The sequence below is a fragment of the Hordeum vulgare genome, chromosome 7H, assembly GCF_904849725.1.
Source record: "Hordeum vulgare subsp. vulgare chromosome 7H, MorexV3_pseudomolecules_assembly, whole genome shotgun sequence".
NCBI classification, from domain to species: Eukaryota; Viridiplantae; Streptophyta; class Magnoliopsida; order Poales; family Poaceae; genus Hordeum; species Hordeum vulgare.
Window position 1 is genome coordinate 531,572,060 of NC_058524.1, and position 13,567 is coordinate 531,585,626.

General features: G+C 41.0%; 2 protein-coding genes across 2 annotated transcripts; both read left to right on the forward strand.

Annotated features, from left to right (window-relative positions):
* Nucleotides 1–312: 312 nt before the first annotated feature.
* Nucleotides 313–2,530, forward strand: LOC123409221. Its single transcript, XM_045102183.1, has 4 exons — nucleotides 313–516; nucleotides 2,030–2,132; nucleotides 2,224–2,285; nucleotides 2,414–2,530. The coding sequence occupies exons 1-4, from the start codon at nucleotides 313–315 to the stop codon at nucleotides 2,528–2,530; spliced, it is 486 nt and encodes a 161-aa protein (XP_044958118.1).
* Nucleotides 2,531–2,956: 426 nt separating this feature from the next.
* On the forward strand, nucleotides 2,957–8,159 carry LOC123409906 (serine carboxypeptidase-like 17). Its single transcript, XM_045102779.1, has 9 exons — nucleotides 2,957–3,282; nucleotides 3,454–3,491; nucleotides 3,591–3,692; nucleotides 3,790–3,870; nucleotides 3,952–4,092; nucleotides 4,228–4,529; nucleotides 4,649–4,694; nucleotides 5,340–6,991; nucleotides 7,943–8,159. The coding sequence occupies exons 1-8, from the start codon at nucleotides 3,030–3,032 to the stop codon at nucleotides 5,445–5,447; spliced, it is 1,071 nt and encodes a 356-aa protein (XP_044958714.1). The 5' UTR covers nucleotides 2,957–3,029; the 3' UTR covers nucleotides 5,448–6,991; nucleotides 7,943–8,159.
* Nucleotides 8,160–13,567: the final 5,408 nt, after the last annotated feature.

Sequence of the window (13,567 nt, forward strand, 5' to 3'; positions counted from 1 at the left end):
TAGGCCAATAGGGACTAATTGGTGTTGGCTAGGCCAATAGGTGCATGGTTTTTTTTGCATGAAATTTTTCCCGCCTCCATTTTCCGCCTAACTTTCATGTCATTTCATTTGCCGCCCCGTTTTCCGCCAATTTATCCGCGATGAACCAACTGAGCATAGAAATATATATGAATATGTCTCATACATAAAATAGACATATGTCTCATACATATTTAGATAGCCATGTCTGCAGTGATAGATAGAAGGGCAAGAGCTCTGCGTCACTCACGACGTTTGCCTTGGCGCTCTGGTGGTGCGGTCGTTGTTTCTGCAATGCGGTCGTTGTTTCAGGAATTGGAGATATTGTTTCTGTTGATGCTCGGCCCAGCGGCCGTGTCCGCGCTGCTCCTGGGCGCCAACATGTGGCTCTCCGTCGTCTTGCTGTGGTCGGATCCACCGAGCTTCTCCGTGGACAGGCTCTCCGATCTGGTGGGCCGCGGGCGAGAGTGGCCCAGCGAGCGTTTAGCATGCCGCTCGGTCTGCAGAATTTTGTATAGTACCACACGGTGAGCCTCGATACCAACTTTGCGATTTAAATACGCTTTTACTCACTCATTTATCACTAATGATGCACTCACGAATCAGTTAGCGCCCTGATTCATCGGGTTTGGGGAGGTAAAAGGTCGACGTAGTGGGTTACTTCCAGGCTACACCATTGTCAGATCCGTGTAGACTCATGCGGTCGATCTTTTTGTGTTTTCTTTTTCATTATGTTCTAATCGCATCTTCAAACTTTTGCCTTAAATTTGTGTTTTCTTTTCCGTTGCGTTGCAACAGGCATATCATACTCCTTCCGTCATAATTTTTTTATCTTAAATTTATATTTTCTTTTTCATTACATTGCAACGGGCATATTCGAGTAATCTCTACTAAGGGGATCTGTCATCGTGATGGTTCGACCTCTCGTTAGCAGGGCCTTCTTGGCTGGAAAGGGCGCAGCGACGGTGCGCTGGTTATTGGGCATTGGCGCGTTGTGCTAGAAATTGCAGTTCTTTATGTTTCTTTACTTGCCTACTTTGTGTGTGGAGGAGTGATTCTTGACTTGTACACCCAGTTTGTGTGATTGGGGAATCCACCTGGCTGCATGCCTTGCGGAAGACGAGTTCTTTGACCTAGGTTTTAATCCATGGATTCTTTCAAATGAGGGTTCGTCTTTATCGTTGTTGGTTGCACGAGGTCTCAAGGGGGAAATAGGCTCTGTAGAGCGGTTAAGGTCCAAAGAATTTGTAGATCCCAGCAAATGAAAAGCCTGTTGTTGTTTCTTTGTGTCAGATTCCTACAAACATTCTTGGAAGTGAAGGATTAGTGTTTTACCACCGCATTCTGTAGCCTCTATGGTTTGCATTTGAGAGATTCCGTCTGTATGAACATTGATGGCCATGAGAGGTTTAGGTGCCATCTGTAGCTTCGTCTACATGAAGCTCTTTAAGTTTTTATAATGCCTTGTTCGTGCTAGGCATATATGGTTACCGGTTGATTGGCAGAAAAGCAGTGTTGTATCTTGGGAGAAGTTTGGAGGGAGGCTGCCAGGTGCTCTGCAAAATAGCGTAATGGCTGAAACCTACATGTTGTCTACTTGTTATTGACTGTGGTAGATGCCTATGATATATGCTCAATCATTCGTAATTGTGTGCCCTCTGGTGTCAAATATGATTGAAAGTCGTCTGAACTTCAGAAAGACATCTATCGCTTCATTTGGAATACATTTTTGTGCCGTATTTCTTCTCACATGATCCTTTATGGAATAAGGACCCATGATTAGTCATTAGACTTTTCTGCTCAAGCTGTTGGTTTATGCTTTCTTGTCTAAATCATCGATAGGTTCGATAATTATATGAAGTGTAAAACAATTAGTCATAGCACTTGTATTCATCTGCCCATGAGAGAGTGTGCTTCTTTGGTCAGAACCTTTGTATCATCACTTCTCCACGAATAGAATAGTGAAAACATAAAAAGAAGTCTAACAACTGCATTTTCTTCAAAATCACAGGACAAGCTGAAAGCAGTGGGACAAGAGCTTGGACATGAGATCCGGATATTTTCAAGCACAACATTTGAGCTGATGACTAGCAAATTGCCCAGGGCAGATCAGGGTAAATCCATTTATTTGCTTTTGCTTTACTTCAATTCCGTTATGTGTCTTTATGATAATTGCATTGTGACATGAAAGCATGATTCATGCAGAGGAAGACGATGACTTTTATGAGCTTCAGCCTGGTGATTATTACAAGTTGATTTCCAATAGGATTGCAGGTTACTTAAATGCTCTCGTAATATTGTCTGAGAACAGTTGCATTTTTATTACTTAAACATTCTACTTGGCATTGCCCAACCTTTCAAATTTCTTAACTGTAACCATGTTTAAACTTGACACCTTGCAGAACAATCGAAAGTTCTGAAGACTCGTAAAATAAGGGAAGCAGAACTTGCTGCTCAACGAGCAAGGCTAACAAAGGTAGGAAGGAATATGATGCACTATGCCACTATTTAGTTATTATTATTATGTAGGACTAATACTACTTTTTCTCTTCTAGCTGATTGTATTTTCCTTATTGATTTTTATCTAGCCTTTTATTAACAGTACCTTCGGACATGTTTTAAGGGCAATTTGTTTCCTAGAGTAAATATATTTGCAAAGTCTATTCTCGCAAAAATAATAATCTGCAAAGTCTATCTGTTGGCATGTGAAATCTTATGTAGAAATATTTCAAATGATCCACATAGTTCTGATCATTTATTTTCAAATAACCCCATTCCTCTACTATTAAAAGGGATCTGCCGTCCTGATGGTTCGACCTCTCGTTCGCTCCTCCCCCCACCCTCCTCGTACTCGAATCAGGCTCCCCGACCCCATCCCCTCGGGCCCCACTTTCGCAGCCGCATCGGCACTGCCCCCCCCCCCCCCCCCCGCTGCGCCCTCTCCCTTCCCACCGGCGCGGCTCCTTTCCCCGTCGCCCTCGCGCCGCCATCCCCGCCTCCTCATCCCGTGGATGCGGCTCATGGCGCTAGGGCCCGGGCTCGTGGGCGCCGCCGCGCTAGCAGAAGCTACAGAGGAGAGCGGCTCGCCGTCGGCCCTAGCAAGAAGCAGAAGCAGAGTAGGAGGACGGCAGCGGGAGTGGTGCGCCGCCGGCTCGCCCTCGCCGGCGTCGGCGCCCCTCATCCTCCCACCTACAGCCAGCCCGCCTATAGGAGATTCGTATTCCGGTTTAATTGGGCCACCACTAACCTTTCAAATTGCCAAGGGTATGTAGAAACTTCCTTTATCTTGTTTCATATCACAAATATTGCATTTTCCCTATAAAATTGAAAACTTTGGCATGAAATAAAATGCATCTCTACTCAAATAATCCTTGATGTTAGTATTAAACCTTCAGTGTTCTGCTTCAAATTACCTATCATGTGCCTCTTTTCTAGGTATAGAAATGGGTGACAAGCCACTTCTTAATCTGAAGGTCAGACAACCGTTCTTTACTCTTGCAACAATTAACACAGGTTGTCTTTGTATTACCTTGTGAGTAGCTGCTAATGTTCTAACATATATTTTGCTTCAGGGTTATATCATAGGCAACCCATTAACGGACCGCAAGTTTGATTTGCCAGCAAGGGTGCCATATTCCCATAGGATGGGTCTCATATCTGATGAACAATATGAGGTGGTAGAGGGGATCACATACTTTATTTCACATAGTATTGAGTTGAGTTATTTCACTCATTTCTGATGATTAAAATGTCTATGTTGCTCAACTTCAGAAATACAGGGAACGTTGTGGTGCGGACACCGGTATGAACCGAAACATACAATGCAAAAATTGCCATGATGCGATAGATAAGGTACAATAATTCCGAAATAAAAGGAACTGAAGGAAGCCCTTTTGTCTGAATTATTGACGATACTTGTTCTACCAAGTGTAGTGTTTGAAGGGCATAAACATACATCACATCCTAGAATCCGAATGCTTTTCCGAATACAATGGAAATTCAGATAGCGGCAGGACGCTGCTTGATTACCCTGGTGCAGAGCTTGGCTTATCTGATATTTCTTCCGAGTGCAGAGTTAGTGACCAAAAAAAACTAGCTTCAATTGCTTAAGATTTTCTTCTTTGCTAATTAAAATGACCATATTTTATTTTGAATTTTATACAACATTGCTTGTGCCACCACTATATCCATAAATACTGCATGCATGAGGAAGGATATAGCATGTCCAGCATCTGGGCAAACAACAGGGCAGTGAGAGAGACTCTGGGTGTTCACAAGGGAACGGTTCCTGTGTGGGTGAGATGCAACCACGGCACGCCATACACCACCGACATCAGGAGCAGCGTGGAGTATCACCGGAGCCTGGCCAAAAGAGGCTACCGGAGCCTGATCTACAGCGGTGACCACGACATGACTGTGCCTTTCATCGGCACCCAGGCATGGATCCGCTCTCTCCGATTCGCCGTCGTCGATCAGTGGAGGCCCTGGTATGCCACCGGCCAAGTTGCTGGGTAAGTACGTTTGAGCCATTACATATAAGATCCAGTTGTTTTTTTCAATCAGCTTCGGTAAACTTTTACGTTCCTGATTTGTGTCGCCGTTGATTGAGCTGCATTTCATGTGTGTGTAGGTTTACAACGCTGTACGCTAACAACCTCACTTTTGCGACAGTCAAGGTAATTTTTATCACTTTCTAATGTTTATGTGCTAATGCCTAATAATAGAGCACAACTGTCTCTAATTGTTGTAGAAGATTTTTTACATTATTATGTTTGAGTGCCTATATCAGTTTCCCTTTTTTGTGAAACATTGGGTGAATTTTTTGCTCTCCATCTGCCAAACTTCAATTACTCTTGGAAACATATCCTGATTTTTCTAATGCTTGAGAGCAAATAGAAATTTTCTGTGCTGCCAGGACTCCAACTATTTGGAGCACATCACAGTTATTTTACCATTTTCACATTTTATATACATACATAATGTAAGTCAGGAACTTATATATGTTTAATTCATGGTGGATATGGAGAATTTGCAGTCAGGAGCTTAATAGCGGTCACAAGGATCTCTTAGAATACACACTGTGGTAATCCTAAATTACAGAGAATATAATTTGGAGTTTTCTTTTTCTATATATCTGTCTTTGGATATATTGTTTCTATAAATATTCTCATTTTTCTAATTTGCTTAGTTTGACAATATATTGTTGGAGCGTCTATCTATAGATAGGAGTATAATCTGAAGATATGTTCTCTCCTTTTGCCTTCCAATTTTTCTATGTCTTTTTTCACTGACTCCAAATGTTTGTACTTGTCACCTACCAGGATGGTTCTCTCTGTGAAGGTGAAGGTGAAAGTGATGCTTCTTGGTCTTTATTTGCGTGGATGTGTTTAGTTCATCTCCCAACTTTACCTTTTGCTCTGTCCTTTTAATCCCAATATGAAATCCATGGATCGAAACTATTTGATGTGTCACCATTAGTGAGGATTGTTACACTGTTGTGGTTGGGATTGGGCCGGGTCTTGCGAACACAGACAGGGACACATAAAAGATCGACGACGTAAGCTGTCAATCCATTTGTTTCGTGATGTACTCTTCTCCCAAAGTTGGTTCTTTTCCTCATATTTGTTTTCCTCCTGTATATTTGACCTGCTGCAAATGGGAGGAGTTTTCTTATATGTTCCCATTTTTTTCTCGCAAAGTTTGTGCCCTTTGTTGCTATGCCTGGGTTTGGAGTATAGTTCGGTCCCATGTGGTCAAGCAAGGACGTTGGTTGCGCCGTCGTGGAAGGAGGTGCACCATCAAGGGGCAGCAGCGCGAGGAGGTGCACCATCGAGGAGCATCAGGGGATGAGATTTGTGGTAAATGCATGGAAAATTTCATTAGGTTAATGGTACTACAGAGAAAATTTCATTTGTATGTTCTTCATAGTAGAGGTCGATTCATGTTACATCTGCCTAAGCCACACATATGTTACTGCAGTTCGATTAATTGTAGCCAGTAGGTACTATAAATATCGTTTCAGTCTTAAATCTATCATTACATATACATCCCTATATAATGTGTGAACTGTCAACTGAAACTTGGCCAGTGCCCCAGAGTGATATTTTATATGTTATTACCTTCTTGTTCTTAATGTGCAGAAACAATTTTGAATGAAGCCTAACTAAAATACTAAAGGCAGTAACTTCATAACTGTCGATGATAAATAGTGCAGATAATTCATCATAATTTGAACTGCACCTCTACATACGACCGACAACATGAAGTTTTCTGCAATGAGTGCTAGCTTAGGTGATGTGTAACGTTAAGAGTAGCTGAGTGGTATGTTCATCGAAGCCATGCTTTGTAAAATAGGGACTGTCAGATGGCCTTGGAATATAACCATTGTAATTTGACTCATATAATGAACTGTGCAAAAGTGGTGGTTCTCTTCTCCTCTCTTTCAATAGTCAATCGTCTGGTTTCCTATGTTCTTTCCTTCTTTGGATTGACTCGTGCAGTACTGTATGTTCTCCACCATGCTTACACCGACAGGAATTTGGAGGAGCCGGCAACGGTGGCAGTGCTTCATTTTCATGCCGACAATGGAAGTATGGAGCATGCAAGAAATATCGGGTTGGTACTCTACATTCGTCTCCTCTAAATAATGACAACCTCTGCTTGCTTTCTCATGGAAAATTCTGATGTTAACCTCTCCTTGCTCTCCTATGGAAAATTATGTTCTAACATGCAGATCGGCATACTCCATCAACCTGTAGGTAAGGCATCAAACTATATATCTCAAATTAAGGTTTGTTTTTGGTTGGATGTAATTCACTCAACACCATTCTTCTATAAATAAACTGAGGTTGCAATTATCTGTCCATGCATTTCTGAATTTTATTTTTTGTTGAACATTCAAAACATCCACGAGGAAGCAGATGAGAAGAGAAGTACTTAGGGGACGATGTCGATCTTACACATTCAGCTTTGTGTATGTATAGTCTCAGTCTCATCATATTTAATTTATTTATAGCAGTTGCATAAAGAAATATAGCCCCTTGGAATCTAAATTAGCAATTGTAAAACTGATCGATACTTGTTGCTCACTCACAGCAGATGTTAAATTGAAAGACAACCACGAATGGATGCCTTTGTCTCCTCTGCCCATCAATTACTCTCCCGTTCCTAAATATAAGTCTTTTACAGATTCCACTAAGGAACTACATACGAAGTAAAATGAGTGAATCTACACTCTAAAGTGTGTCTATATACATCCGTATGTAGTATTTTAGTGAAACTTTTAAAAAGTCTTATTTAGAATCGGAGGAAGTATTAAATAGATCGTGCTCAACAAATGTGAAGAAACCGAACTTGCCTTCTTTGCCCCTTCTGTAGGTAAAAACTGCCCTCTTTTTCAGGCCTCCTCTCAAGTATGAGACATGTGTTAGTGCAACAATGACACAACTATTAACCTAAAGGTGCATGTCAGTACCTTCAAAAGGAAAAAAATCAATAAAATTGTTCTTTCATGATGCTAATCATGTTCATACAAACTACTATGGTTTGCTTGTCCTTTGGGTTTTGCATGGTGTCCATTCCAGAACCTCTATGGAATAATGAACATTATTAAATTCCTATTTTTTTGTTACGATTTTGAAGCTTTAATTGTTGAATTCCTTTAGGTTAATAGTAAGCTCGAGATGAAACTTTTGGCGGAGATACAGTTTTGATATACAACTTCACTTGGCTTTTAATCCATGTGGTAATGTCATTAGCGTACATGATATTTTACGCATACTATACACTGTTCTCTCACGACAATTGATTAGTTTCTAAGTATTCCCTCTGTAAACTAATATAAAAGTGTTTAGATAACTAAAATAATGATCTAAATGCTTTTATATTAGTTTACGGAGGAAGTACTAATCTTCTTTTGGTTCAGGTACAAAATTATGTGATGATGGATGATGGAGCTGTCCTTCGAAGAATTGTTTAATAAACTAAAAAGTAGAAACACCATGTCTTGTTCATGTGCCAAATCAGCATTGCAATGCGCTGACTCATGTGTGGCATCCGTCCATGTTGATTAATGGAACCTTTGATAATTAGTACTAGATGCATGCATCACCTATGATAATTAATATATGTCTGATACAATATTTTCCTATGTGTTGTATTTAATTTGTAAAGTCAATGTGTGTAGCACAATGAAACGGAAGAGGTTTAAGTGGTCCATCAACAATGGTCCCAAGGCAATGGCGTTGGAAGGGGGTCAAAACTCATCAAGTTTTAAGTATGTATATGCATTCAAAAAAATATTAGGCCCGTATCAACGCACGGGCATTCTACTAGTTCAAATAGCATGGGAGCCTCGTCCTTCTGCAGTCTGTGACGGGAATGAACATTCTAGTTAGAGCAATGCACAACACAACCATGGAACGGCATCAGCAGACGTTGTCTGCACCTCCGAAACCTCTGCAACAGGGGATTTGTTTGGGTCAAATCTCGTAACATTAACAAAGAATCCATGAGTATGGATTCCACTCACCAGATCTCAATAAATCAACATAAAAAACCAAAGGTTAGGAACATGTTAACCAAACTATGAGAAGAAGCATAAGAAAAGACCAGATGCGAAGAGTATGAATAGCATACAGTCCATGTAACTGCTCCACCAGATCCCAAGTTCGCCCACGTGATGTACAATGCTGATGGTTGATGGGCCTGGACCCCCAAGTTCGCACTAATGATGACTTCAGCCATATATATGGCACAATTAGAAAGAACATAAGAGTGTGAGTAAGATAGGATGTAGTGACAGTGTTAATATTTATACATTGTTGTTTATCGAAGAAGGTTTTCACCTCGCTTTATAAATAAACAAACCACCAAAGCACAATGTCCAACAATAACCACAAGACAAAGACACACACGCACGGCGCACGCAAGTAGCACAAACACAAGGTACGCAGGTTCCGCTGAGGACACAACTTAACAAGCCCAAAGAAACAGAAAAATACAGCGGTGCCGAACAAGCTGCACGAACTTTGTACATAGGTCGTGGAGGAGGGGGTGGCGGCGCCAAGCACAGAGCCAACGCCCGAAGATTGGCAATGATGTTGTTGACGACGTCATGGTCTCGCGGACGGCTAAGCGGACGCCAAAGCTGCATAAAGACACATATTTTGAAGACCGCGTCAATAGCATGTCGCAGAGGTAAACGTTGAATCACAAGCTAATGATTTTATTAATGTTGATTTTTAATTTTGTTTCGGTTGCTCCTCTCAATTGCGTACAACCAATTTAGATGATAGTAGATTTTTTTTCTCTCTCTCTTCTCCAAATTTTGTTACGGCAATTTTTATTTCTATTAGTTAATTTTCAATTTTTTTCTGTTTGCTTCTTCTATTTTTTTAATGGTTCTTGGGTGGCAGTTTTCCTGCTTGAATACGCTTGTAGTCACTTATTTGTCACCAAGGATGCACTTATGAATCAGTTAGCGCCCTGATTCATCAGGTTTGCGGAGGTAAAAGGTCGGTCGAAGTATGGCTGCTAGTGGGTTACTCCCATGCTATACGACCGCGATGAAGTGTGGCTGCTAGTGGGTTACTCCGAGGCTATACGATCGCGATGAAGTGTGGCTGCTAGTGGGTTGCTCCCAGGTTATACGATCGCGATGAAGTGTGGCTGCTAGTGGGTTACTCTCACGCTATACCATTGCCAGATCCGCGTAGACGCATGCGGTCGATCTTTTATATTTTCTTTTTCATTGCATTCTAATTTATTCCTCAAATTTTTGTCTTCAATTTTTTGTTTTCTTTTCCGTTGCGTTGCAACAGACATATTCGAGTGATTCAACATCATACTCCCCGCGTCACAATTTTTTTAATCTTAAATTTGTTTTTTTTTCACTACGTTGCAACGGGCATTTTCGGGTAATTCAACATCTTACTCCTTCCATCCCAAAAAATGTATCTTAAATTTGTCTACTCCCTCCGTTTTTAAGTATAGTCCGTTTTAGAGATTTTAATATAGACCACATACATAGCAAAATGAGGGAATCTAGACTTTAAAATATCTTTATATGGATCCGTATGGAGTGCATATTGATATCTGTAAAATGACTTACATTTAGAAACGAAAGCAGTATAGGTAATTAGAGATTTTAATATAGACCACATACATAGCAAAATGAGGGAATCTAGACTTCAAAATATCTTTATATGGATCCATATGGAGTGCATATTGATATTTGTAAAATGGCTTGCATTTAGAAACGGAAGCAGTATAGGTAACATATAGATATACATGCACCTATATAAAATTGTCGACTTTCATTTAGTATTTATCACGCATTCTCTTGCCAGCCTAAAAAAACTATTTCTTGTCCTATCCATTTCCACTTGCAATCTCACCTCGAGTCCTCAACCCGCACTTCCAAACACGTAACCCTTGCAATTTGGTTATATTTCACACCGTGTTTCCCCTTCTCTTTCTCTCTCTCACGTTGGTGGCTAGACACTTCACCTTATAATATTAGGACCACAGTACAAGGAAAATGCATGTCACTAAACCTCTCTTTTATTTGCACCATCGCTAGTCTTTGGTTTCTTCTTAAATACGCTTGTAGTCACTCATTTGTCATCAAGGATGCACTCATGAATCAGTTAGCGCCCTGATCCATCGGGTTTGCGGAGGTAAAAGATCGACGTATGGCTGCTAGTGGGTTATTCCCACGCTATACGATCACGGTGAAGTATGGCTGCTAGTGGGTTATTCCGAGGTCATACCATTGCCAGATCCGTGTAGACGTATGCGGTCGACCTTTTCTATTGCGTTCCAATTTCGTCTTTAATTTTTTGTCTTAAATTTGTGGTTTTTTTTTCATTGCATTGCAACGGGCACCAACATCATACGCCTTCCGTCCTAAAAATTTTGTCTTAAATTTGTGTTTTTTTTTCATTGCATTGCCATGGCACCAACATCATACGCCTTCTGTCCTAATTTTTTTGCCTTAAGTTTTTGTTTTTTATTACGTTCAACCGGCATATTCGAGTGATTCAACATAATATTCATGTTGCCACCGATGATGTGGTCACGAATCAGTTAGTGTTGGTTCATTGGGTCTGCGGAGATAAAAGGTCGGCATATCGCTATCTGGCTTAGACCGGTGTGCTATACGATCGCAAGATCCTCTTAGATGTATGTGGTGAAGTATGGCTGCTAGTTGGTTACTCCAAGGCTGTATTCTTTTTTGTGTGTTTTCTTTCATTGTCAGATCTGCGTAGACGTATGTGGTCGATCTTTTTGTGTTCTTTTTTCATTGCGTTGCAATGGGCAAATTTGGTCTATATTTTTGTGTGTTTTCTTTCATTGCACTGGAGCGGGCATATTCGAGTGATTCAATATCAAATTCCTTTCGTCACAAAATGTTTGTCTTCAATTTGTTTACTCCTTTCGTCCCAAAAAAATTATCTACTCCCTCAGTTTGTAAATATAGGTCATTTTAAAGATTTTAATGTAGACCACATACAGTGTAAAATGAATGAATTATATTTTAAAATACGTTTATATACATCAGTATATAGTTCATATTTAAAAAAATAAAGGCTTATATTTAGAAACATAGCGAGTATATGTAATATATACATATTCATGCACCTATATAAAATTGTGGACTTCCATTTACTATTAGGCTATTTATTTCTGTGCCCCATTTCGCTTAATTTTGCTCGTTTTTGCCTCACTCGCTTATCTTTCCTCGTTTTTGCCCTACTTCGCTCTATCCCACTCTCGCGGGTGGCCAAGCAGCCGTTTCGTCGGGTCAACCTCCTTTGACCGTTACGTCGCCTGACTAGTGGGGTCGGCCCGGGGCACCCTCATCGTGTTCACGAGTGGGGCTCGGGTGGGGCCGACCTGGGGCCTCATTTTGAAGCGGGCCCACGCGAGAACGACTCGTCTCCCCACTAGCTTGCAGAGCAGCGACGCTACGACTACTTTGACCGGTCCCATCTAAATATACGCGGGAACGACTCGTCTCCCGCTGGCCCACCGGACAGCGACACATTGTCTACTTTGACCGGTCCCATTTTAATATACGCAGGAACGACTTGTCTCCTCCTGGCCCATGGGCAGCGACAGCGGCGATGCATCAGCTGCTTTGACGGGTCCCGTTAAATAGGACCCGTCCCGTCGCCACCTTCTTCTCCACTCCTCCCACTCGTCCATCCCAGTCCCCGAGCAACCGAACCCTAGACCGATGCCCAAGCACAACCTCGCCGCCCGTGACGGCTACGGAGGTCCGTTGATTCCTAACCGGCATCATACGGTGAACGAGGACTTCGCACACCACCTCTGGGAGCACAACGAGCCAGTGCCATGGCGAAACATCGTGCTTCCAGAGCGGTGGAACCTCAGCGAGAGTCGGGTGCCTGTGCCGCAGGTTCCGGCAGATGGCCCCGAGCGACGGCGCGAGATCAGGGAGCGGTTGACGTATGCGGTCGATCTTTTTGTATTTTATTTTTCATTGTGTTTCAATTTCGTCCTCAAATTTTTGTCTTAAATTTGTGTTTTCTTTTCTATTGCGTTGCAACGGGCATATTCAAGTGATTTAATATCATACTCCTTCCGTCACAAAATTTTTATCTTAAATTTGTGTTTTTTTCATTGCATTGCAACGGGCATATTCGAGTAATTCAACATCATAATCCTTTCGACCCAAATTTTTTATCTTAAATTTGTCTACTCCCTCCATTTAGAAATATAATCCGTTTTAGAGATTTTAATATAGACCACATACACAACAAAATGAGTGAATCTAGACTTTAAAACACCTCTATATAGATCCGTATGCAGTCCATATTGATATCTGTAAAAAGGCTTATATTTAGAAATGAAAGGATTATAGGTAACCTGGGTGCCAACTTCATGATTTAAATACGCTCTTACTCACCCATTTGTCACCAAGGATGCATTCATGAATCAGTTAGCACCCTGATTCATCGGGTTTACGAAGGTAAAAGGTTGACTTATGGCTGCTAGTCGGTTACTCCGAGGCTATACGATCGTGGTGAAGTATGACTGCTAGTCGATTACTCCGAGGCTATACCATTGCCCGTTCCGCCTAGACTTAGGTCAATATTTTTATGGTTCCTCTTCTCTTCATTCATATGAATTTGTCGATCTTTTTATGGTCCCTCATCATTCATATGAATTTGTCCAATTTTATTATGATGATTTCAAATTTTCTATTTATCTATGTGATATCAATTTTTATCTTTCTTTTCTTACTTTCCATTAATTTTTTATGACAATGTCATTTCTTATTTTTTTTCTTGCTCCTCCCAACTATGGGTTAGTTTTTTCATTCATATGATTTTTTTTATCGTTTTTGGTCCAGTTTTTTTGTGAAAAAAAAGTTCGTTAAAATCTATCAACATAGGATCTAGTTTTGAAGATCTCGACGTGAGAAACCTAACGGTAAAAACGGATCGAGATTGGGATGCACGATTTAGGAGATAAAATGTTTTGAAAATACGAATATACAAAAAAAGGAAAAACTCTCTGG